We start from the raw sequence: 27,825 nt of genomic DNA on the forward strand, positions 1-27,825 counted from the left end.
GCGGAAAGCTGGTGGGCTTTTTATCAACTCTAAGAGATTGGGTAAACTTCAAAAACCTTGCATGAAGGAAATGACAATGTTTCTGAGCTGTATGGCTACAAACCAGAGCGATGCTCAAGCATGTGCTCAGCAGAAGGAAATATTAAATGCATGTATAGAATCTCAGGTAATATAGATCTTAGTTTACTGAAAGCTGACATCTTTTGTCGCCCTCCCTCTTCTCTTGGTTCTGTTTTTTAGTTATCATATATTTACATGACATGAAAAACTAGGCAGTGCATAAATTTCTTAAACTTTGTTTTTCAGAGTAAAAAGAACAGAAAGTCTATGGGGAGTATCAATTATCAACTGCAGAGGCTTAACCGTGGAAGATAGTAGTTTGAGATTTTCCGATATTAATCATTTTCACATTTCAAGAGTGTTATCTGGAAAGCTTGTCATGTTCCAGCTAAATTCACCATATAGTCTTTTAAATTATGTTGATGGTGGAATTTCTAGTATTTCTTTGTTTAACCATTTAGTTAAGACAAAAGAGTTGGTGGAATTATATTCAAGAATACCAATGTAATTTATTCTGTATCAATTAAAGCTTTGGTAAGCTACAAATATTTTCTAATACCATCACTTTGTCATATAGTTTCTGCTCTGCATATGATACGTTCTTTTATATTTGATGAAGATGATAGCTATGTTCCGTTGTTGTTAACGAAACGATGGTGTGCTGACGAGTGATGTTTGTTGATCTTTCTTTCACAATTGATGAAGGTGATGGGTTGTGTTGCTTTATTGGCCTATGGTTGAATGCTGACGAATAATGATGCTTCTTCAAGCAGATTTCGGAAGGTTGGACTAAACTTTGAGTATTATGTATGTAGGATTGCACCAACCGCCTACTTTAAGAGAATGAGCTTCATATTCAAAGTTGAGTTCTCGTCACTGGTCAGGCTCAACTGGTTACAGTCAGGTTTTCTTTATTTACTAGGTTATTTTTCTATAGCATGTGGGAAGAATTCTTCACAACACTGAACTTGAACGTGTTGAGTAAGAACTATACTCATAACTCAGGAGCTTGTAACAATGCATGAATTGGTTTTACTCGACCATTTGCATGTTATTGTCCTACCCACTACCCAGCAATCATCATATGCAAGGTGTTTGTATATTCACCTCAAATGCATATGGAGACGCATATCTTTCTAGTATCACTTTGATACTGTCAATTTCTTGTTAGTTGCTGTCAAGCCATCAAGTGGTTCGGTAGTTAATTAGCGCTTGTCTTATATATTTATTTCTTCCCAAGACTTTTTCTGCAGTAATTACATCCTCTACCTTGTGATTGTGACTTGGTTGCTTCATATTCAAATTTATGTCTGCATTAGCAATGTTCTAACAGGTTGTACTTGGGGAGATTCTTACTAGAGGTAGCAAAACATGTTGATCAATCCCATCTAAAATGGATCCGGCTCCTCTGATGTGAGCCGTTCACTTTAAAGTGTAAAACTAGTAATCTTAATGATTGATTATTTTTTTGGTTTCTAACGATTGATTAATTGATAAATCAAAGGTAAATATTACAGACATATCATAACAAATTATTAGTTTGTTAAAATATAAACTTTTGATTTTCTCACTTTATGTTTTATTCAATTTAGAGGAAACAAATCCATCTAAAATAAGGGGGGTGCCTATTATAAATCATTGAGGTACATCTCATTAATAACTCCACATCCTTATAAAATTGGTCTCACAAAACTATATTTTAATGAAGAGAGATGATGCTTATCTGAGAAGTGGTACATAAAAAGGTACTAAAATGTGTATGTTTGGAGTGTATGTTTGGTTTCGATTTTAGAAAAGCCAAAATTGATTCAAGAGGTGTGGAATTGTTTTTGCCATGTTTTGTTCCTCTAAAATAGAATTGATTTTAACTCCAAAATTGATTATACTTGAAGATAGAAATTACAGCTCATGATTTTAAAATTAATTTTTACACTAAATTTTTTTGTTCAACTCACTTTTATATGAATATATGCAAAATAAATCACACTTTCAACTCAATTTTATTTAGAATAACTGTTATGGAGAAATTGAACTTGAGACCTTAAGGAGGAGCACACTCACATGTGTTTTAGGACATATGTTAACATGACACTAATTTTATAGGATTATCTTATTTAAATCCATTTTTTCTCACTGCAGATCTAAACATATACAGTGTCCTCAATGCTGGTGGTGTTAAGGTACAATATTAATGACATACTAGTAGGTTTTAAGGTACAACAATATACTAGTAGTAAATAACACAGATTTACTATTTTTTGGTGTCATCAAGGTAGAGTGGGCTTGTTCCAAATAGAGTGCTTTTTCACTTTTTGTCAGCTCAATGTTTCCTACTTCCTATGCAGCACTTGCTTTCTGCTGTGTAGTAAACTCTACAGCTTTGGATCTCTCCACTTCCAAACTTTTATTGCACTTCACCTGATCAGTAAATGCTTTCTTTCTTATCAATTCAACCCTAATCTACATACATCTTTTGATGCAGCAAAACTGCAATGCATGGCCAATTGGCATTATAGCTAATTATGGTAAAATACCTGAGTAATATTGGTTTTTAATTTGGCCATAACTGCTAGTTAGTCCCAGCCTTGACTATATTATTTATGGTGATACTTCTTTTTGCTTCCATTTTGTATATGTGAGATGTAAACTTGTCACTTACTCCAATATGTGATTAATATGATTATTTTGTGGTTGTATATAAAGCAATTGGAGCCCCTATGTCACCAACAATCTAAAATAAAAGTATAGGTTCCAAATATTCCAGCGGTAGATCGACTAACCGGGTCTAACATCGGAAATTTGTTTATCTTTGTTTGCTCAGACATGCAAAATTCTAGCGTCCATCGCAACAATACAAGATACCTAAATATAGAAATCACGCTCTAATAGTCCGAACACAATTGTCATATAAGCATCTCACTCGGTGTTAGTCACAACCTGAAATCATTATTCAGATGTTGTGGGCTAAATTTTTTCGTTTATTTCTACATGTTTGGATGGAACGGAACCTCATACGATGAATATTTGTGAGTTGACAATACCAATTGACCAACATTCTTTGTTGTTTCTATAGAGTCTTTGGGAAGGATCGCAACAACCTAAGCTTTTCGAGGGACAATAAGATTATCGATCGTCTTACTTCCAAAACAATTAAAGACATATCATATTGAGAAAAAGATTAATTCCTCGCTTACATCCCAAGATGGAAGTGTAAATATGTGCAACACTCAATGGGTTAAACATCCTCCTAGATTTGTCTAAGTGAAAATACTAATGGCTCTTATATTCATGGGCAATTTTGGTGACTTCACCAGAAACCATCTCAGTCATTTTGTGAAAGTTTTTTTTTTTTTTTTGGGAAAATTGGTAAAGAGAATGTTTACTTGGTGAGTAATGAGTTACCATCCTTACTCCTTAGTATTCAAATGGCTAGAAAGATACAATTTTTTCGTGTTATTAATAGAGACCAATTCTAAACATGTTGACATGATTTAGAATTGGTGCACATATATTATTTTAAAAAATTAAATATAAAAGGATTGATTAATAATATAAATTATGTGACTAAATTATTTATCTTTAATTTTTTCTCTTTGATGTGTATATGCACCCAACTATTATTGATTTGAGGTTGTGCCTATAAAAGAAGGTGAATTTTTCGGTACACATATTATGTGGATATGTATCGGTACATTTGTTAAGATGGATGATTGTGATTGGTTTGCAAATAATATTTATTAATTTTTCTATATTAAATATTATTTGTGAACCAATCACAATCATCCACCTAAACCGTGTACTGGTATATATTCATATAATATATGTACCGGAGTGTTCAACATAGAAGAATTGCTCCATGCTGGAATATATTACTTTTTCTTTGCTTTTTATGTTCTTTAATGTATTTAATTTATATTATAAATCAAATACATTATATCCGAACTTCAAAAACAATTTTTTTCGTAGAATAAGAACCACGGGGAATATAAGTTAACTAAGGTCCATTGTAATCTAATTCTCTTTCAACAATGTCTTTGCTCAGTGAGGTCATAATAAGAGAGATTTCTCTTTTGACTAAATTAAATGTTACTTCTACTACTAGTGTTAGTTTAGTTTTGAAAAAATAAAAAACACTTAAAAGAGGGAAGTGTGTTCTCTAAATTACTGGATAAAAAAAATAAAGGATCGGAGCTGGATTGTGTATAATTTTAAAATTATTTTTAAGATTGAACAAACTGAGGGTCAAAAGACTAACAAAAATTAAAATTTTTGATTCCCACTAAATCACGGAACAATTTTTTATCCTCTGCACCAATTTTCTAAAATACCAAAATAATTTTTTGTTCACCAAACATCGCATAAGACAAAATTTGTTCAATACATTAAACATTTGTCCTGTATTATTTTGGATTGTTATTTTCAATACTTACATTTTGCAAATTAAACGAAACTTTAATCTTTATTTTTACTTTTCTTCTTATAATAAAAGGCCTAATAACTAACCTTGCTTGCTTGTTTGACTTGCTCGAAATAAATAAGAAAGGTAGAGATAGAAATGTAGGGATTGCTTGGGAATGAAAACAATATACTAAAAATGTTTAGTTACACTTTTTCTAAATAAGGAGATTTCTTGAAGGAAGACAAAGATTTCCAAACATGAGTAATCCTACTTTTTCCAAAAATTGATGGAAATAGTATTGAATGGTGAGACAAATGATAGTAAATGGTAGGGATTGACATGAACAAGACATTATGATGATAGATTAGATAGAAGAAAATTAAGCAGCATAGCAGGGTCCAGGCCAGGCCAGGCCAGGGGGGGTGAAGATCAAGATTGGGGGGGCTTTTCTGACTGAGATTTGTTTCCCTTAACAAAACCAAACAAAAGCCAATAAGCTATTAGAAAGAGAATATTATGACTCATACAAAGAAGAAAGGAATAGTCAGAATTTTGTTAGATAGACTGAAATGAATGAACAACATTACAACTAGTGTAGTATCACTACTGTTATCAACTAGCTATAGCTTCTGTGTTCTGAATGAATCTGATCCACCAAAGCAATGCAAAGTAGTAGCCAGCCAGCCCCATCAAATGCTTTTGGTATTTCACGCCTCTTCCTGTGCAAAGAAATTAACCTTTCAGTTCGATGGGATTGGACGTATCTATGATCTGACAAACTGTTTCTATCATTCTTATATATATATTTTTTATTATTTATCAACTTGATTTATGTGAGAATTGCTGCAAATACATGAAGTAGAAGAAGATGAAAAAGAAATATATTCCAAAGCATTTGTGAACACAAGAGGCGTCTTTGCCACATGTGCGATGACATAAGGCCTCATAAAAATAAGGGTCTCTAAAAAAAATTATAGGGTAGTAGTATTAATAAATGAGAGGTATAAAATTAGAAATTGCAAGCTTCCAAATGAGATATTGTAAAGTTGAGATTCTCTTTGTCCTAAAATGATGAATTGATTAGTTACAAAATGTTCATAAAAGAGTTTTTTTTACTGTGAATAAATTTTTTAGACGCTTCATAGCTAATTGTTATACTATAGTTTTATCAAATGGAAAGAGATTGTCTTGTTTATCAAACTTTTTTTATATTAGTGAAAAAATGATTATTTTTTAGGGTTATTGATGTTATTTAATTTAAATCGATGACAATTTTATTTTTTTTTGTATTTTTTCTTTTATCAGGACCTATTTTTAATAATCGCACACGGTCTCCAAAAAGTTGGAGACGCCCCTGGAACACACTAAATTTTAGGTTCGATTCGCCCCCATCAGTTTATGCAAACCGAATGCAAAATGGTTAACTGACGAATCTCCTTCATGATACTTTGGAAACAATGATATGAATCGCACACTCATATAAAGCATATCGATCAATGATAGTTTACAGAATAAAGTTCATTCATTGACTCTCGTGCACTAGAGAAAAGAATAAATGATTTAGGAATATTTTTGGCAGAATTTCTGACTCGTGAATCTCGTGATTTTTCGATTGTGTATTTTCTGCCTCTATATATATATATATATATATATATATATATATATATATATATATATATATATATATATAGAAAGAGAGAGATATCTGTATCTTTTGGTGAAAAGAAATAACTTTTGAATAACTATGTGTTTATATGTATATGTATATATACGAAGTTACATTTTTGTCCTTGAGTAGGATCATATGAATCGTACTTCCGATCCTTCACAAGTCTGACGATCCTACGTTGAATCTCGATCTTGACTACATTGAGTGTACGGACTTAGATTCTCTCCAATGTTGTTTTCACTATAAGAGATCCAGTTCACATCTTCACCATTTATTTTTTAAATAAAAAAAATTAAAATTGCAATTTAATTAAATGAAAGAATGAGTTTGAGTCCATGACAATCACTTTCTATCCACGTTTATTTGTGTAAGTGTTGTCCTTGAAAACAATATTAATCTAAATACAAATATTGTATGGATAATATATGAGAACTAGAGACTAACGATAATTTATCGTTGGAGTATTCGGGTTAACTCGAAAACAAAATAAGGATCAATTATTAAAGATTACATGAGAGAAAAACATCACATCTCAATATAAAATTTTAAAATATTAATATGTGATTTGTTTCTCTTATATATTCTACATCAACTCATTTATACCTAACCAACTATCGTCGAAGCAGATAGGGGATCAGAGTTTCACCCATTTGCCTTAATTGTGGGAAGGTGACGAAACACTCGTGTTTACACAACCTATGTTTGGATCATGTTAGTTGCTTCAATTCATATTACTAATTTCTTTTCTTTGAATTGTAGGGACAAAATCTTCAAAAACCTCGTCAATCAGGTGTCTGATACACGCAAAGAGGAGTGACAACTATATTCATGGTGACTTATTGGAATCTTTGGACGTGAATGAACAAATCTATTTTTGAGGAGGACTTGCATCGGTCCATTGATCATATTCGTGTCATATTTGATTTGGTTCAAGTCATTCATAGGGGGATCGTCCGCACCTAACAGGAAAGTCGAGACATTTTGACACTATTGACGGGAAGAGACCACAAGAAGATTTGGTTCAACTTTTTTTTTTTTTTGTATAAGTTCAACTTAATTTTGATGGAGCATATATATAAGGAGTCCAAACCTTGCAAGTTGTGGATGCCTTATTGAAGACCCGGAAGATCAAATAGCTAACAAATTATGCTTAAAGATTGAAATATGTACTATTCATACTAAATGTATAAAATATCGGTAACCAACAAAACCAAAGTACCAAAAATTTAATCATATGAACAACATTGGTGTATAGTGAACACATTTGTTTTATTTAAGATTTTTATGTGCTGCGTGTTGCCTTTTTTTTAGTACTGCTAGTGTTGTCATCCTCATCCATATGACAAATTGGAATGGATTGCAGTGGTGAGTACTTCCTCCTGTTGATGGCCCCTCTTTTGTCACTTTTTGTAGGTGAATTGAATAACATGCGTTTCAAACTTTCAACATGAGCAACACGATCGATCATATCCTCTATTGTAAATAATAAAAAAAAAAAAAAAATTGAGCAGCCACGACAAGAGAAAAAAAACACACCACTATATTATATATCTATATCTATATATAAAGAGGATACAAAATTTGTACGTGAATTTTTCATAGCACCAACAATATCTTTTATTTTTTTTAGCAGCAAAAATATTTTAATAACAAACTCACCATAAAATAAACATATATTTTTTTTACATAAATTTGCATAATAGAAAATATGAACCACACAGACAGGCGTGGAGGCCGCTAGTGATGATAAATATAAATATTTTCTTTTCGAAAATTGGCTTGGACATATATATATATATATATATATATATATATATATATATATATATATATATATATATATATATATATATATATATATATATATATATATATATATATATATATTAATTTGAGACCAAACTAGCTGATAAAAAAAAAAACAAACAAGTATTTGAACTCAATAATTTAATAGAAAGACTATTGAACTCAATAAGGGAAAGACATATTAAAAAATATTTTCAATTGTAATTTTTTTTGGTAGAGTTTTCAAAAAATATTTCGGTCTAGAGAATTTTCAAAATTTTAATATGCTAAAAAATGATAATGACAATATTTAATATTTTCAATGAGCAAAATAATTGTCTACTCCGTATAATTTATACATATAAGTCATTTATTTTTTAAAATAGTTTAATTGTTGTGCACCGTCGGTGTGAAAGTTTTTTATACATACATCCAATGACGTGTTGCCACATTATTTAATGAATGTGACACATCATGTGTTTTTAATTACCATACATGATGTGTCGGTATATTATTGGACGAATGTGTAAAATAACTTTACACCGACTGTGCATATAAATTAAATTCTTTTTAAAAAGGCTATTTGCACACAAATATCAAATTAATTATTATTAAAAATAATATAAACGAAGATTTTTTTAACACAAAATTTGTATGTTGTTATTATTTTATTAACTACTTTTTAACATATACTCCCTCCGTCCCAAAATATAAGCAAAAAGTAGTCAACAAAAATGAATGTATTTGGTCTAAATCTTTAACCAAATACATCACGTTTCTTTGACTCATTTTTGCTTATATTTTGAGACGGAGGGAGTATATCTTAACCACCCTAACTATTTCATTACACAAGATATTTCATTACATAAGAAAATGTAAGTCTTTCTTAATATGAACCACCTCAAGCTTTCCATGCTTGTCGGGGAAAGTCCCACATGGGCAGTTTTCTCTACTACTTATAGGAAAAGTTATCTATACTCTATACTATAGCATGAATGTACCGCAACAAAGTGAACTCTAGGAGTTTAAGAGTATTTAAAATAGTTAAATGTTTATGAGCAATTATTATTGGCTATTTTGGCTCATTTAAATTTGAAATAGAGTTTAATTTATTTATTTTTGGTTTCACATCAATTATTCAAGTGATTTTGAGGCAAATAAATTGGATGGTTAATTTGATTCTTGAGAATTGAGAATCTGTTTCTCCATTGAGAGCAACTAACTGCCATTATTCCGACGTCAAGTTGAGTTGTTCACTAGCTTGAGTCGAGTCTAATTCTAATTGAAAAAAAAAGTTTTTGATGAATTCAGTCAAATTGCGAGTCAAGCTATTTTTTTTTTTTTTTTTGAAGAAGCTAAATTAACCCACCCAAATTGGCGCAAGAGAGAATCAAATCTCAGACCTCAAGAGGAGCACACTCTCAAGTCTCAAACCAATACCAATACACCAACCCAGGTGGGTTAGTCAAGCTAATTTTTAATGAGTCGAGCCGAGCTAAACCTAAGCTCAACTCAGCTCGACATATTTTCAGCCCTAAACTTATCAATCGTATCACTTATCAGATTAATAAAAAAAAAAAAATCAATCGCTCACAAACTATCAACCACCGGTTATAAACTATATTTTATCTGCCATAAATTAATTTCACCGAATAGAACCTTGGCATAGTGTATCTGTATCTCTCTCTTCTGCAAATATGTCCTTCCTTCCAACCTCGGCCTTGACAAAACAACACTGAAATGATAGATGCATTCATCACAAATAATCACTTCTCCTTTCTTTATTTATTCTCACCTCACCCACCAAAACAAACAAACCAAGAAAAGCTACCATAGCATCAACAAAGAAATTATACTTTAAGCGTTAGTCTGTCTGTCTATTAGTGATTGACGCTGTCTTGATAGAAAGAATTACGGGTGCTCGCAACTGCGATTGAGAGAAAGCCGTAATGACTTGATACCAGAATCGACCCCGAACCAAATTAGACGGTACAGTAAACTGAATACTAATAATAAAAATAAAATAAAATTACACTTTACTAGTACTCATCTAACATAGGAATAAGAAATTACTAACAAGCTAGGCTTTCTCTTCTATATATACAGTTGTCCCCACTCACAAGTCACAACTCACAACCCAATTCAATGCCACTTTCTAACTCACGTCCTTTGTTCCATTTCTAGTTATATATATTGCATCACACACTCAATATCTTCTTCAAAATCTCCTCCAAAATCCCACTGAAAATGAGGAACACAATCAACCAACCATCTCCTCCCAGGTGAATTTTCACCAATCACTCTTTCCCCTCTTAGGTCCTTCCCTAAAACCCTTCTTTATATAGCTACTTTATCTATGCATAGTTTCCATAAAGAAAAAAACTTCTTCATGGAAGGTTTTCACCCTTCAATGAATATGAGCATGAGTAGTATGAACCCTTCTTTTTCATACACTTTTCCTATCACTGGTTCTTCTGCCATAACCAACAACATTCCTACTGCTACATACATCACCACTAGTAACACTACTCCATGGATGAACAGCAGAATATGGAGTAAGCTTCCACAAAGATTACTTGATCGTATCATAGCTTTTCTTCCTCCACCTGCTTTCTTCCGTGCACGTTCTGTTTGCAAGAGATTCTATTCTCTTCTTTTCTCAAACACTTTTCTTGAACTATATCTTCAAGTTTCACCTCGTTTTCACTGGTTTTTGTTCTTCAAACACAAAACCAAATCAAAAACCAACATCTACAAAAACAGCATAACTGATCCTAATAATAACAACTCTTTTGAAGGTTACATCTTTGATCCTAATGAAATGACTTGGTACCGTATTTCATTTGGTTTAATCCCTTCTGGTTTTTCACCATCTTCATCATCCTCTGGTTTACTCTGTTTTGTTTCTGATGAATCTGGTCCAAAAACAATGCTTTTATGTAACCCTTTACTTGGTTCAATAACTCAGTTACCACCAACTTTGCGTCCAAGACTTTTTCCTTCATTAGGCTTAACAATTACTCCATCTTCCATTGATGTTACTGTTGCTGGTGATGATATGATATCACCATATGCAGTTAAAAACTTAACTTCTGAAAGCTTTCATATTGATGCAAGTGGGTTTTATTCAATGTGGGGAACAACTTCATCATTACCAAGATTATGTAGTCTTGAATCAGGTAGAATGGTTTATTCAAATGGAAAATTTTACTGCATGAATTCAAGTCCTTTTAGTGTTTTAGCTTATGATGTTGTAACAAACACATGGTTCAAAATTCAAGCACCTATGAGAAGATTCTTAAGATCACCAAATCTTGTTGAATGCAAAGGAAAGTTGTTACTTGTTGCAGCTGTTGAAAAAAGTAAGCTGAATGTTCCTAAGAGTTTGAGGGTTTGGTGTTTACAAAGCTGTGGAAGTGTTTGGTGTGAAACTGAGAGAATGCCACAGCAACTTTATGTTCAATTTTCTGAGATGGAAAATGGGAATGGTTTTGAGTGTGTTGGAAATGGTGAGTTTATTGTGATTATGATTAAGGGAAGTGATAAAGGTTTGGTTTATGATATTGGAAGGAAAAGATGGCAATGGATTCCAACTTGTCCTTATGCTGGTTATGATGGATTTGAGTTGCATGGTTTTGCTTATGAACCTAAGTTGGCTACACCTGTTACTGCTCTTCTTGATCAATTGGTTATGCCTCTTCCACAGTTTTAGTTTATGGATTATGAAAGATTATGTTGGAGAATTAATGGATTTATGATGTATAATTAATGAGATAATGATGGTATGGTATGTGTGGTAATATGTGAATTAATGGATTATGAAGTTAGTTAATTAGGTAGTAATGAAAAGTTTATTATCAGTGTAGTGATGATCAGTTTGATAATATGAATTGTTCATTGTTGTGGTTTGGAATCTTGATGCAATTATTTATATGTAGTCTACATTTGGAGTTATTTTGTTTTTGATTTATTTATATTATTATCATCTTAATGTGTGATGTTATTTGAATGTCTAAATTTTGATTAGTTTGGGAAAACAAATATATTGGCACATAACATTTCTCAATTAATTTTGTCAAAAAAAGTTTCTCAATTAATAAAATTCAGTCATTGAAAACAAGAAGTGAAGCTTTGATACAATCACTGCAAAGTTAATAACTACAAACTCGAATAGTTGAATTAGGTTTTTTTTTTTACATAGAATTAGGGTTTTATACATTTAAAAGTTTACCGCATTCACGCTTTCAACACATCTTTAGTTTATTTTATTAAAATTGGATAGGGCAAATTTTAAGTACGATGTTTTTTACTTTAAAATGAATTAAAAAATGCATTGAAATTTTGATTGTTCAACCTTAATCCAATGGCGGTGAATATATCAAAGGCAGCGGGCGCTCGAGAATTGCATTTCCCACAAACTCTAGATAGTCTTCATCTTCACTTGGGCTATTGATGAAGTTAGCAACGGTTTGATAGTCAATCTCAAATGAAATTTTGCTATTCAAGAATCAAGAATTTGGAACCAAATTAATTAACGGGACTTTATTGAAAGACATTGGGGGGTTCATTACTTTCTTGAGGTATATTGAATAATGTGCCACTGTGGGAGCTGTCTTGCTATTGCTACAATCTTTTGGAAAACTAGCATCAATATTACGAGAAACTCTTCTCTAGGCACAACTACAACACATCAAAATTGGGCACACCAAATAAAAACATGACACATGTTATTTGAATTAAAATATATACGAAATAATCCATTCTCTCTCTCCTTCAACCGTCTCTTTTGCTCTCTCTGTGAAAACAAAGAACTTGTTTCCAAACTCAATTCTTCCATTGCCATTCAATGCTTGAATCTCAACAATTTGTAATGAATGTTAAAATATTGAGAGGAAAATCATCATAACAAAAAATATAGACATTAAGCTCTAAGATTTTATCCGCTAATCCAAAGGTTGATTTAAATTAATTTATGAAACTAAAGCTTTAGAGATCTGCTGCATCACTACTCACCAAGCTTGAAGAAAACCGCAACTCAGCAAGACCATAACGATTCCTCGACCAAGTCCAAAAATGGATGGATGAAGATCTGGGTATGGGATCCGCTTTTGCAAGTCCAGGGAATAAACAGGACCAAAGTCGACCGTCGGCTACGGAGCAAGAGCCTTTTGCAATAGAACATCAGACGAACTATGGCGGCAGAGTAAGGAGAGGCTTGCCGGCGGAAACTGTTGAAGGAGAGAGAGAAAGGAGCGGAAACTGTTGAAGGAGAGAGAAAAGAGCTTCAAATTCATTTATTTTTTATATATTTTAATTTAAATGACACGTGTCCTATTTTTATTTGTTGTGCCTAATTTTGATGTGTTGTAGTTGTGCCTAGAGAAGAGTTTCTCCAATATTACACTCTCTTTGTGAAAAGACTAATAATATTTGAACAATTATTTTGTTATAATTTTTAGAGAATTTTTTTTTTTGTTCAAAAACAATAGAGAGAAAATAAATACATTATGTGAATACAAAAGAAAAAATTGTCTAAAAAATATCACAAAATAGTTGTTGAAATATGTGGCGCAACCCAACGTCTAGGGTCCGTTTTCTTTCCTGCCACTTTTTCTCTCTCAAGCCAAACGGACCCCTAGTATCGGCATGGTCCAAAAAAAATTGTGTTAAATTTCCTGCCGACAATTTTATTAGGTAATAGTAATACTATCCAACATGATAATTAACAGTTCTTTTTGCATTGGAACCAATAAAATGCACAACTGTAATACTAGTATTGTGACTTACAACTCAGTAACTATAGATGACAATTGACAAGTAACTTTTTGAGTGTCTTTCACAAAACCATGACAACCAATCTCAATCCGGACTATAAATTAGGTTAAATTACATTTGATCCTCTAATTTTCTAAATGGTGTAATCCGATTCATATCGTTACTCTCTAATTTTAATTCCTTTAGCAAAATGATTGTCCCTCGTTGATTTTGACCAAGTTGACGTATATGTGGCAAGTGTCTCATATGTTTTTTCACATATACTAACGTGGTATGAGTCGTTGTCCATGTGGAAGGACATGCTGACGACCTTGCGTGATATGTGAGTCACTTGCAATATGTGTGTTAACTTGATCATAGGCAAAAATTGTAAATTTGTGAAAGTTAAAGGGTCAAAAGTGCTATTTTGAAAGTAAGGAGTCAAAAGTACAATTTAGCCAATAAACTATCACTCTCTCACTATTTTTTTGTTAAGTCATTTAGTGACTAGAAATTTAGCTCGGATATGTTTTACTCATGACATTTGATAGCTTAAAAATGGAGTCCACTCAAATTAATTTGTATTTTCAACTATTTTAGATTCTAGTTTTCAATAAAACTGTCATTCCTTATTTGAGGTGCAAATGGAGTTTTCCTAAATAATATCAGGATAAAATTAGAGAAACATGAGACATACGAGAAGTAACAAAACATGCGAAAAGAAATTCTCTTGAATAAGGCACGATCGATACCTCAAACTAATAGATGTTGAATTTGATTAGTTTAATTAGATTTGGACCCAAAAAAATAAATAAATAATTTAATAATGTTTACTTTTGCCATCCTATTCAATTTCTTACCTCTGCCCGCTACTTAGTAGTGGACATCCCAAAATACTTTATCTTTATAACGTCTATTACTTAAATAGCTGATCATATTTTTCAAAAAAAATCTTATTTTTTGTAACATTCGCCACTTAAATAGCGAAATGATAAAATGAGAAAGACGTAGCGCGCACGAGTAATGATATTTGGATTTGGTTATTGGATATGCTTTTTACACCCCTGTTATTAGCAGCAGGCAGCGGCATCATATATCACAGTCTCCAAAAGGTGAGACCAAACACCAGCTCAACGGCATCTTTCAGTTCTCATCCAACAATGGCAACAACATTCACATCTTTCACAACTACAAATGTTGTTCTCAAACATCCAAATTCATCACATAGTTTCTCTAACATGTCTGATAACGCTGTCTCTCTGGGGTTCCTCTGTCCTAAGCCCCACCATCTGTCATTGCTTCGCCCCAATTTGAGAAGCAAACTAAAGTTGAAACCTTTTTCCATTTCTAGAACAACCCATTTGAAGGTTTCACAAGATTCACTTACACCGACTCAAGAATCACTCTCTTCTTCATTACAAAATGATTTGCTCATCGTGGGTCCAGGTGTTCTTGGTCGCTTGGTAGCTCAGAAATGGCAACAGGTACTCTCTCATTATTTGTGTATTGATTATTGTTGTAAATTGAAATTTTGTTGGTGGCTAGATTTTCACCTGAATAAGCGGAGTGTCCAGGGTTCGAATCCAGGGTTCGAACCCTGGCTCTGCATATAAATTGCGATGTTCCTACCAATTGAGTTAAGATCACGCGACTGTTGTAAATTGAAATTTACCTCAATTAATATGTGGAGTGTTGTGAGTTTTTATTTTTATCCTTGTTATGATTTATTGGCATTGTGATTATTGATTAATAAGTAGCTTTTCTACTTGTGTGCATATGCATGTAGGAAATTCCGGGTTGTCAAGTTTATGGGCAAACAATGACAACTGATCATCACAATGAGTTGATTCAAATGGATATTAATCCATCTTTGAAGTGGACAGAAGCCACTCACAAATTTCCAAATGTCTTATATTGTGCACCACCTTCCCGGACCGCAGATTATGCTGAGAACATTAGGTAACAAATCACATTGGTTAATTCAATTATTTTGTACTATTTAGTAGTAAAAGGTCAAAATGGTATATAAATATTCTAATGATGTTGTTCCAAGACATGGTTATTCTTGGAGTTGAAGTGTTAGTCTGGCTTTATCATAATCAGTTTTTATGTTTAAAAGTGGCGCACGAGGGATAAAACTGCTACAAAACTTGATGTGCGAAAGGATGGATGTAGTATTAATTGAATGTTCTGCTTTTGATTGTTGACATCAACTTGAATGTTTAAGGCTATTTGAATTATACAATTTAGTTAAAATCATGTTTACTTGGTGAAAGGAAAATTTGCAGTTGAGTAGTAGTTACTTTACTAGTTGCCTTCTTATGAGTTGATGTAAATTTTCAACAAATCAGGCTAGCTGCATTAAGCTGGAATGGCGAAGGTTCTTTTGTATTTACGTCAAGCAGTGCTCCATATGATATTAATGATAACGGACCGTGTGATGAGGTGGGTCATATATCCAAATTGTCATTTTATTTTGGTTGTTTTGATTAAAATTGAAGAGATGATGATATTCTATTCTACATTGAGTTCCACGCTTCTTTTCCAAATAATAGTATAATTCGAAGATTGTTTTAGTTACTTGAACTTGTTCAATTGCATTACTTCTATTTGTATGCATCTTGTTTTAGGATGCTCCGGTTGTGCCAATTGGGAGAAGCCCCAGGGTTGACATTCTTCTAAAAGCTGAAAATGTGGTACTCGAGTTTGGCGGCTGTGTTCTAAGATTGGCAGGGCTTTATATATCCTTTATAGGATTCAAATTATTAGAATTGCAACAATTTTTCAAAATCTGAGTGATTATTATTGCTTCAATGCTTTTATTATGTCATGGTAGCCCTTGACCAATTCCACAAAGCAGATAGAGGTGCCCACAATTATTACTTAGAAAAGGGCATTGTTGATAGTCGTCCCGATCACATCCTGAATCTTATACATTATGAGGTCAGAATGTTCTTTCATCTGAAGTTTTTTCTTTTATTTACTTTCCTTATTTTTCCTATAATCTGTGTTTTATACTGTTGTACTGTTTTTGCCAATGGGACCTATGTCCATTCCTCACCATCTATTTGGACTTTAAGACAAACATAATGTTCCTTTGATCAACCATAACCTCTCCAAATCCAATGATTGTATTTGACGCTGTGGCGCATTTTATGTCCATTGAATACGCCTTCCATTTTGTTTCTAACTATGCTTTCTTTAATCTATTTCTATTCGCTTAGTAATGGTGATCAACTGATTATGAGGTTAATATGGTGCTCATTTTGACATGCTTTCACAACAGGATGCAGCTTCCCTCTTAGTTGCAATCTTGAAGAAAAAATTCCGTAAACAGATTTTCTTGGGTTGTGATAACCATCCTTTGTCTAGGTTAGGTGCTCTCTCTTTAAGTTGTCAAATGGCAATTTATTTTTGCAGTATTTCTATTTAAATTGCCGATGTTGATATACCATGTTGTTCTAATCTGTTTTTCTGTAAAGGAATCTTACACCGTTCATATTTTTGCAGGCAAGAAATGATGGATCTGGTTAATAGAAGTGGTAAATTCAGTAAACATTTTTCCAAGTTTAATGGTAAGTTTATGTTTCTTAGTACACACACATCAAATTGATACTGTCATTACTTTATTGTGAGTTGAGTTGATCGATCTCTATGGTTATCTTTAGTGATACACGTAAACACGATAACCACTGAAAGTATGTATGATTCTAAGAGCATTGTTACATTTTATCTTTGTTTTTCAGTAACTGATGGCCCTCTAGGTAAGAGATTAAACAACACAAGGACACGTCAGGAAGTCGGCTGGGAGCCTAAGTACCCTAGTTTTGCTCATTTTCTAGCGAGCATGTGACAGAATCCTAAATGTATCTTTAATGCGGAAAAAACAATAGAGATGTATATTAGGGAATGCTTGCTGCAGATGGAAAGTTCATACACGCCTAAAATATGAACTGTGTATATTTTCCTATTTCTTCACATTTGACATTGTTTTGAACTTGGATTTGAGCATGAAGGTAACCCATTTTTATTTTTGTTTTTACGCTTACTTATAGTTATACATACATGGTGAGAGTTCAGTTCTTAGCTTGTAGAGTATACACAATTGCTTCATTTACTATTCTCTAATCAGTACAAAACGGAATCAATAAAGCAGGGATGCATATACTCCCATACTAATTGTGGCCATTCTAAAACATGTTTGTACATGTTTGAACGTGACTTGAATCAACACATTTGAGCTTCAAAGAATTCACGATCAAACATCATTGTTGTGAGTAAGAAAAAATTGCTTAACACCAAACCAAATGAGCGGTGAGTTTGCTATTGATGGTGAAATTTGAGTTGTGATCAAGGTTATTAAAATGTTTTTTTTTTTTGGTAAACAAGAGGGTCTAAAGACCCAAAAGAAAGGACTACAAAACAGTTAAGTGAGGAGTAGCAACTCCCGTAATATCAGCCGTAAAAAGTAAACTAAGAGGAGCCGGACAAGATTCATAATAAATCAAAGGACCTCCTGAGTCACTCCATCGATTATATGTTTTTAGTTACAATTTTCTTGTTAAATCGGAACTAAAATATTTTGAGTGAAATTGCAAGTTAAAGCAAATTTACACAATTTAAAATCTCTTTGAATCGTATGTCTTCGCCAACGATTCGAAAGCTCAATTTTATCAATGACACATATCTTTTTAATAATACATATAAATTATAATGTCATATGACTCGGAAGACTATTAGTAACAACTAAAAAAATATTCTTTTTTTAAAATAGCAAGGAATACTGTCAATTTTTTAAATCTTCTTTATTACATGCTCAAAACTTTTTAACTAAACTATCTAAACTTGGCTTATGGAGAGGTGCAGTGGCGGAGACACCATACAGCATGCTCGGGCACGTGCCCGAGCTGCCCAAACTATTATTATTATTTTTTTTATATAAATAGAAACCAGAAAAAGATACACTAAAAAAATAAAGAAAGAAGATACGCGTACGACTTCCACTCCACCGCTCTGTAACCAAAAAAATATTGTGGTTAAAATTGTGCCCAAGCTCCGCTATAATCCTGGCTCCGCGACTGGAGAGGTGGGAATGATGGACCAGAGAATTATGGATAAAAACCAATTTCTCTTTCACAAATATCACAACTACAGGCAACAACAGGGGGTTTTAGCTTTAGGAAATTCAATTCCAGAGACGTAGTTGTTCCACATGCTCATAGGTAAGACGGTAAGATCCATCTTATTTTTTTAGAGACACCTTAATTGGTTGGTTGCCGAAGTAAATTTTGCTACGCATTGCACCATGTATTTGGAGATTGATGCATTGGGAGATTGAGATTTAAATTATATATATGATCATATCTTTTTTGTTTTCACCAATGTTGCCAAGAAGAAAATAAATTATTGCAAACATTATCACAATAATATACATCTTTGCCAACTTTTTTTTGCTATTAGAGTGATATAAATCTATAAAAGCAGTAGCTATAAAATAGGGTTTTATATATGGGGGCTGCTAATTTAGACCCAGTTGGGTCTAAATTAGCAAAGTGCACCTTTTCAGTTGGACCAAAATACCCATTCTTTTTAATTAATTAACCAAATTACCATCAATGGACGCGGATCCAGTGTCGCGCGCGTACCGCAGGCCATGGTTACAGGCCGTTGATTTCCATCAGACAGCCAAGATCTGATCTCATCAAGACTGTCTGATCAATCAGACAGCCCAGATCATCCGAATCCATCAGATTCCAGCTCGTGCACCACACTGGATTACACCCTGGAGAGAGAAGAATCTACTTTTTAAAAGCAGGACACGTGTCGCTGTCTGATTGGCTGGGCGTGATTTTTTTCCATTTAATACTTTGAACTCAATTATTTCGTTGTAAATTAATTTTTTATTTTTATACCAAAATTCATAATTTTTTTTTCTCTACAAATAGAGACTTGGTTCGTTTGATTTGGACACAGAAAAAAAAACCCAATTTTTCACTACCTTAATCTCATTTTTCACTACCTTACATCAACTCACTGAAACCATTCTACCAGGAAAATGGTTTCAAAGTACAAATCTCTGAAACCATTCTACCAGCTAAATGGTTTCAGAAGCAAACACAATTAATAAATTACTCACTGAAACCATTCTACCAGTAAAATAGTTTCAGAGTACAACTATGTGCAACCATTCTACAAGCTAAATGGTTTCAGAAGCAAATAACTAATAATCAACTTACTGAAACCATTCTACCAGCAAAATGGTTTCAGATTACAACTCTCTGAAACCATTGTACCAGATAAATGGTTTCAGAAGCAAACACAATTAATAAATTACTCATTGAAACCATTCTACCAGTAAAATGGTTTCAGAATACAACTATGTGCAACCATTCTACCAGTAAAATGGTTTCAGAAGCAAACATTAGTTTTTAATTACCGTTTTATCTCATTTAATTAACTAAAAATAGTTTCAGGTCTCCAAAAATTTCATAAAATATACCAAAAGTTCCAGAATATTATCTACTATTTTCCTGGTATAATGATTTCAGTGAGTTGGTTGAGTGGTGCGTGTTAAATTACAACACACAAGTAACGTATTTAGTAGACAAAAAATGAGATTAAGGTAGTGAAAAATTGCATTTTTTTTTCGGTGTCCAAATCAAACGAACCAAGTCTCTATTTGTAGAAAAAAAAAATTATGAATTTTGGTATAAAAAAAAAAAAATTAATTTACAACGAAATAATTGAGTTCAAAGTATTAAATGAACAAAAATCACGTCCAGCCAACCATTGTGTGACACGTGTCCTACTTTTAAAAAGCAAATTTTTCTCTCTCCAGGGTGTAATCCAGTGTGGCGCACGCGCTGGAATCTGATGGATCAGGATGATCTGGGCTGTCGGATTGATCAGACAGTCTTGATGAGATCAGATCTTGGCTATCTGATGGAAATCAATGGTCTGTAACCATGGTCCGTCGGTACGCGCGCGACACTGGATCCGCGTCTATTAATGGGTATTTTGGTTAATTAATTAAAAAGAATGGGTATTTTGGTCCAATTGAAAAGGTGCACCTTGCTAACTTAGACCTAACTAGGGTCTAAGTTAGAAAACCCCTTTATATATCAACATATATAAGCATATAACAATTTTGTTAATAGTATAGAGAGATAGTGTTATGTAGTTTTTGTTGGCGCATCAGACACAAGATTGGTTCACCAGGCACTGGCTTGAGGCTCAGCAGGCACAGAACGCAGGCAAGCTCATAGGCACGCAGGCTTGAGCTTGGGCATGAACATAGTTTTGCAAAATTGTGATGAACAAGATGATGACTGTTTGGATGATTTTGGTGAAAGGCTTAGGCAAAAATCAAAATTTTATTCATCCTCAAGGGGCCAGTCAAAAGTATTTACAATGAATACACACTAGTGTATTTATATGGTTAGCTTGTACAACAAGTAAGCTTAACCAACTTGGCCTAACTAACTAACTAACTAACCTAGTTAGTTTCTTAACAAACTAACTAACTCAAGTTAGTTCTAACTAATTTTTATTCAACAACTAACTAACTAATTCAAGTTTGAATTACACTTTTCAACAGTTTTAGCATCATTAAGTTCTGTAATTTTAATATTTCTAAAACATATACTGGAGATTGTAGAATTTTATGTAGTCTTTATGATCCATACTATGTTTTGTGTATCCATTAAATTCAATACTAATTTTCAATAATTTTTGGGATTTCTCAAATATATAAGAAATTAAATATTCTAATTCCATGCTTTTTTGATAGAAATCTAATTCCATGCTTTTACTAATGCATTTATTTGGTGAATAATCTTCAATGATATTTATTTTGGTTTTTTTTATTTTTATTATTATCACGCAGTTTTTTATTTTCTACTTTACTTTTTTGTTGATAGGTCCATTGTATTTTATATATTGCTCTATAGTTTTACTTTGTTTGCACAATATGTTGAGGATAATTTCTCAATCCGTCTCCCAAAAATACGGGGACTTCCCATAACCGTATTTTTATTAATTAATTAATACTTAAATTATTTGATAACTAAACCATAAAAAACACATGAGCTTAGCATCAAACTCTATAACAATATTCTATTTGCTGATTATTTTTTTTTTTACAATAACACCGTCGATAACTAAGTTTTTCCAATTACATATTAATACTATAATGTTATTTAGAGAAACTATTTTTATTTTTGTTTATATTAAAACTATATGTTAAAACATAGAGGGCTATTCATAATAGTATACTCCATTTGTTCTTTTTATAAGAAAAGTATAATTTTTTAGGTTAATTGAATAATTGATGTATTTAATTTATTTTATAGACCAAATTATTCAATTATTCAATTATTCTAAAAAGTAAATTTTCACTTATTTTATTTTATTTTATTTTGTTGCTTAAAATAAGAAAATGAGGAACAAAGGGAGTAAATTAATAATTAGAGAGATAATAATTGTTGGTCCTTGTGCGGAAAGAAGAAAGAAAATACTAAAGAAGTATGGATAAAACACAAGCAAGAAACGAGACATATAAGTAAGGGTTAAATATGTTTTGAATATCATATTTTAATAAAATAATAAAATATTACAAATTTTAATGTAATTATTTAAATATAATAAATAATTGATATATACATATAATAGGGGTTTCGTAAAAATAAATTAAAATAATATGGGTTAAAATTTATAATCACTTTATATTTCAATCATATATAATATTCATTCTCACATGACATGCATAATTCAAAGAGTCATATTTACTAGATGAAAAACGAAAATGAGAGATACTATTCTTTACTAGCTATATTGATGGGTATATAATTGTTGGTTTTATTTGTTATTGAAATGCATGACTATAGTCACATTTAATTTATGAGAATGAGAGAAAATCCATTAAGTGTGAATTATCTAATAATCAAAATTTATTTTAAATATAAAATAAAAAATATATTAATTTTTTTATATTTTATTTAATTAATATTCATAACACTTAAATTTCTAAATTAAAAATAAAATTCTTAATTTTAGATTAAGTTCAAAATTAAATAAGTTTTCTTAGGGTCAAAATTGAATAAGTTAAAATTATATATAATATAAGTTGAATATGTGGTAAATTCTAAACTCTACAAGTTTACGAGTCGAATTTGCCTTTTTATTCGACCTGGACAATACTAATTGATGTAAAATTCGATTTTAACCATCTTAATTTTGATAGATCCAACTGATTAAACTCTAGCTGATCTCACCTTTTTTTTTTTTTGAGGCAGCTGTTCTCGCCTAAGCTTTTGTTTTTTACATCCAAGAGGTACGACCAACATTTTTCCATTGAATTGGTTAAGGAAAAAAATTCCATTGAAATGAGTCACCGGCTCTAAACCCCAACAATTTGATATTTGAATTGCATGTGGTTGTCAAAACTAAATGCAATTAGATTATTAGACAATGTTTATATATGTAAGTATACAAAAATTAACAACAAGATGCGTTTGTAGTCCAACGGTTAGGATAATTGCCTTCCAAGCAATAGACCCGGGTTCGACTCCCGGCAAACGCATTTACAGTTTTCCCAAATTCATTTTATGATGCGCAACACTACATTTGGGATTTGGTCTGTATTTGCTCCAGTTTTTTTAACACCTGGCTTTAGATTTTCCTTCATGTAGTATTGCTAATTACTAGTATTCAAAAATTAAATGTATCGGAAAAACATGTAAGAATATGTTTCATATACCATATGCTAATTTAATTTAATGTTTCATATAGAAATTTATTTCATAAAAATACTTGTTACAAATAAATACTTCATACATATATCAATCCTGTAAATACAACTTAGTTGGTAGCTGTAGGGATCTAAAAAATTTTAACTTTTCCACACTTAAGGTGTGAGTCTAGTGCTACTTTGACAAAAAAAAGAAAACTTCATACATGTACAAGAAAAACATTCATAAATGTTTTAATTGAATAGATTGGTAACAATTTGAAGCATTTTCTAGAGAAATCATGTTAAATGTTAATCATAGGTACAACTCTTAGAACCAAATAAAATCTACCCTTTTCTTCTTTAGCCCTTAATAAAATGTACCAATTTCTAACCACCTTTCTTCATCACAAAATTGAAGACAGTAGACATTTTTCTTCCCCAACTCTGTGTGTTGACAGCAATAGTGGAAACATCTTCCAAAACTAACCACCAAGCAAGCAAGGATGAACAATTTGGCAGAGAGCATGTTCTGAATTTAAAGCTTGGGGGACCAAATTAAGCTAATGATAAACTTGTAACAAGGATCACGTCATAAACCACCTAGAGGTGACTCTTGTTTATGGTCATCCACTAACCAGAGACCATAGTCACGAAATCGCTTTATCTTCTTCTCAAAACCAACTATGTAGTTGTTATGAATTATAACATGTTTTCCTTTAGTTTCCTTAACCCATGTCTTGTTCTTGAAATATAATCCGCCTGTGGGGAATGCGATCTGTGGAAGCAGGTACAAATCGGCCTGCAATGGGGAAATTCATGAAAAGGAAATCTCAGGACCATTGAAGGAGAACCTTTTATGTTTTTAGTTTTTTGTTAAAAACAAGGAAATAACATATCTTCTTACATATATATAGCACAAATCATCCATAGTACCCTACTATTCTTCTGTAATCTTATAAAAATTTATCAGCAACAAGATGTGTTCAATTGAATAAAAAAATACGCATTCAATTTATTGGAAAATAAAGTAACTGTCAATTCATGAAACAAAATGAGACGTAATGCTTAAAAAATCAATACCAATATGAAGATGGGATTTATATTATATTACCATGTCTGACTAACCAACCACAAAAAAAATCAACAATAACAATATAGTCAAGCCACTTGGCTCAAAAACCAAACGACACATCAAATGAGTGTGTTATTATGAGATGAGAGGAGCAAATAATATCCTATAGATAAAATTAATCAGCAACAGGCGCGTGGACGAAAAAATATAAAGTCGCTTTGAAGTTAAAATCCAAAAAAAGAAATTATAATACAAATGAGTTGTTGATTTTAATCTAATAGATATTATGTACTCTTTTGATCATCTCTCACAATAACACTCTTCTTGCTTGATGTCCCCTATATATGTGAGTGTGTGTGGTAATCTAGAAGAAATAACTTGCCAAATAAAATTATACTTTTTTTAGTATTTTTATGGAGGTAAGGTTGTGCATGTATAACCTTACCAGACCCCACATTTTTTGCCACCTTTATTTTGTCATTAGATCTAGGAAATTTTAAATTTTTGTCATGGATAGGAAATAGAAATAGCACTTGGATAAGAAATAGTATAATATAGACCTAACAACGCTGGTTAAACTGTCAAGGATAGGATTTATATTGAAGCCAATATTGGCATGGACTTTGCTCCTCTGTTAAAATTAAGAAACAAAATTTCCTATAATTGATCTCAAGCCTACGATGGCATGGGCTGTGTTACTTCATCAGAAACAAAAAAAAAAAATCCTATTTTATCATCAAACTCTAAATAAATTTTATTGTGTATTAGTATAACTAATGTGTGGAAGTTATACAAACTAGAAAGAAATAAGAAAACTGCAACATACCTCTTTAGCATTCCTCATTAAAGCCCAGTTAAAAGCAGGCTGATCATTAGATTTCTTGGTTCTAGACCATGGTTCATTTTGAAGCTCCTCAAGCCACTTTTTCAATATTACCTTTGCTCCATCAGTAGGGCGAAGAAAAATCATGCAACTACATATATAAGGGCGCCCCTTTTTTCCCGGTGGTGGTAAATCATGAGAATGGTTCAATGGTTTGATCTGCTCTTACAAAGAAATAGAAAAAATCAACTCACACTTCTAAGAGATTGCACTTATCCTTGATCTGACAAAATATTTTAGATGATAAATCAGATAAACTGTATCATGCGTTTTAACTTTCTTCTCTTCTATTATTTATATACAATATTGTAATATATCCTTCCTTTTCTTTAATGCAAAAAAAAATATCCTTCCTTTTCTAACCACCGCGCCTACTAACTAACAAACTGCAACTAACTTATATGGTTTTCAAACAAAATTATATATGTAATCACACACAGTAAATGCATTATAGTAGACAACAAGTTTCTAAGATTGATGTAGCTTGGAGTTATAACATAAGAATTGAAATGAAGCATAAAAACAAATGAAATTAAATGAGTACTTACTGCAGTCATATCATCTGTAAAGTACACATCATGGTCCCCTTGCAGATAAGGAAATGGGTCAGCTAACCAAACCATGTCTACATCATTGTACATTACATTGTATCCAAGCTCCAAAATCTTCAGCAGATGGCTTGGTCTCCTGGCTGTAAAGTTGAAGAAACCCTATACAGTGAAATAAACAAGCACAGTTTATTACTCAGCACCACAGAAGAGAAAGAAATGTATCCAATAACTAATAATATCACAGCAAAGATAAGCTCAAAAAAAAAGAAAAACCACCCGGTATGACAAAGTCCGTTACATTTCCAAGAAGCATCCAAGATAATAACAATAGTTCATGACACACATCAGATAATCAAAGCACATTCTATAGATACAAGCCTATAATAAAGTCAATGAAGTCATTATTGTCAATCATGAACCACAAAAATAGTGGGTTTGTTTAAATTCCGCTATAGCCACTATTGGACACAACATTTTACTAAATAGTTATTGCAAAACAATAGTGATTTACTCAAATTCCGCTATGCTATCACACTATAAGCGTCGCTATAGCACGGAAAATTGCCACCCGGGATGAGAGTGTGTTACATTACCACCAAGAGGCATCCAAGGTAAGTGACAATATTTCAAGTAACCATAAAAGACAATTAAAGCACAAGCTTATAACGAAACCTCAATAATAACCAAGCTTATGTAAATGATTTATTTAATCAATTTTTCTTTTTGAAACGACCAATGTTACTCCTGAGTCCTTACTTCCTTTTCACTTCACTTAACTCATCCGCCCACAGACACCAAGCCATCGATAAAATCAAGTTCTAACTTCTTAGATTATTATTTGGTTAGAATGAAAATGAATGCACATTTTGAAGACAAACATATATTCCAACAAAACCAATATTTATCAACCATCAAATACAAACCTGAGAACCAAACTTATGAGCAGCTTCAACATCAAGCACAGGAGGAATAAGAACAGCATGACCAGGCCAAAGTTCATTAACCTTATAAAGTGAAGGATAATCCTCAGCAATAACAAGAACCATATCTTGACGCTTCTGCATACTGATACTAATCAACCAGTTATTCAAAAATGGCAAATAAGGTTGACTAACAATACAAACAATCACAGTTCCATTTTTTGCCACAAAGGTAAGTGCTTGATCCAATGTATAATGACCCCATTTTGAAATTTCAGGGTTTGAAGTAAAGAACAGTTTTTGAGGCATTCCTACCCAAGGGCATAAAACACCAAACACAATTATGAGAGATAATAGTGAAAAGAGGATTATAGGGCTGAAAATTGAAAAGGATTTCTTTGAATTTGTTGAAGAAGAAGCTGAATTTAGAAATTGATTTGAAAAAGGGTTGTGGAGTGGTCTATGGTGTAGAAACCCTGATGACATTTTGGGATTTTGGGGAATGAGATCTAAATTAGGGTTAAATGAAAGGGATTTGAGAATTGGGAATTGAGATCGGGAAAGTGGGTGATTTGGTTTTTTTCCGGCGGGAGGGATTAACTGTCAGTGATGTTTTGGTGGCATTGGGAATTAATGTACGGGTGTTTGGGTATCAGCTTTTGAAATCGATTATGCACTCAAAATCGATTCATGGTGGAAACTGATTATTGTTTGTAGATTCCACGGCGGTGATTTAGACTGACGGTGTTGTTATTTTACTAAATTTATCCCTTTTCTGGTTATTTCTTGCATAACCGACATACTCAGCAAGGTGTTCAAAGTTGTTAGAAGTTGAAGTTAAAACTTGCTTAAAAATAATAATAATTAATTGCACTTCATCTCTATTTTATAAACTCAGAAAAATTGTCCCCTATTTTAAAATTGAATTTTTTTTATCTCTATTTTTACATTTTTTTGCAATTTTTGTCTTAACTCATATTTTTGCCTTAAAAGTTTTCATAC

General features: G+C 32.2%; 4 protein-coding genes and 1 non-coding gene across 6 annotated transcripts in view; 4 read left to right on the top strand and 1 right to left on the bottom strand.

The window, feature by feature from the left end:
• LOC123918820 overlaps positions 1–636 on the top strand; it is a 2,431-nt gene extending 1,795 nt beyond the window's left edge. For both annotated transcript variants that reach the window (XM_045970973.1, XM_045970972.1), the window contains exons 3-4: positions 12–166; positions 307–636. In XM_045970973.1, coding sequence (XP_045826929.1) covers positions 12–166; positions 307–375 — 224 coding nt within the window. In that variant the 3' untranslated portion in view covers positions 376–636. The remainder of the gene's footprint in view (positions 1–11; positions 167–306) is intronic.
• A 9,418-nt stretch (positions 637–10,054) lies between these two features.
• On the top strand, positions 10,055–11,849 carry LOC123916655 (protein UNUSUAL FLORAL ORGANS). The gene has a single exon (XM_045968173.1). The coding sequence runs from the start codon at positions 10,270–10,272 to the stop codon at positions 11,623–11,625; it is 1,356 nt and encodes a 451-aa protein (XP_045824129.1). The 5' UTR covers positions 10,055–10,269; the 3' UTR covers positions 11,626–11,849.
• Positions 11,850–14,740: 2,891 nt separating this feature from the next.
• Positions 14,741–17,846, top strand: LOC123915751. Its single transcript, XM_045966974.1, has 8 exons — positions 14,741–15,151; positions 15,454–15,626; positions 16,019–16,112; positions 16,298–16,408; positions 16,521–16,610; positions 16,954–17,039; positions 17,178–17,242; positions 17,414–17,846. Exons 1-8 carry the CDS (start codon positions 14,828–14,830, stop codon positions 17,518–17,520), a joined length of 1,050 nt encoding a protein of 349 aa, XP_045822930.1. The 5' UTR covers positions 14,741–14,827; the 3' UTR covers positions 17,521–17,846.
• A 5,329-nt stretch (positions 17,847–23,175) lies between these two features.
• TRNAG-UCC lies at positions 23,176–23,247 on the top strand. Its single transcript has one exon. It is a non-coding gene; the product is annotated as a tRNA-Gly (tRNA).
• A 192-nt stretch (positions 23,248–23,439) lies between these two features.
• On the bottom strand, positions 23,440–27,711 carry LOC123916947 (UDP-D-xylose:L-fucose alpha-1,3-D-xylosyltransferase MGP4-like). The gene is made up of 4 exons (XM_045968535.1): positions 26,827–27,711; positions 25,901–26,062; positions 25,296–25,511; positions 23,440–24,196 (listed from the first exon to the last, which is right to left on the bottom strand). Exons 1-4 carry the CDS (start codon positions 27,307–27,309, stop codon positions 23,987–23,989), a joined length of 1,071 nt encoding a protein of 356 aa, XP_045824491.1. The 5' UTR covers positions 27,310–27,711; the 3' UTR covers positions 23,440–23,986.
• Between the last annotated feature and the right edge of the window lie 114 nt (positions 27,712–27,825).

The sequence above is a fragment of the Trifolium pratense genome, linkage group LG3 (genome assembly GCF_020283565.1).
Source record: "Trifolium pratense cultivar HEN17-A07 linkage group LG3, ARS_RC_1.1, whole genome shotgun sequence".
In the NCBI taxonomy this organism is placed as follows: Eukaryota; Viridiplantae; Streptophyta; class Magnoliopsida; order Fabales; family Fabaceae; genus Trifolium; species Trifolium pratense.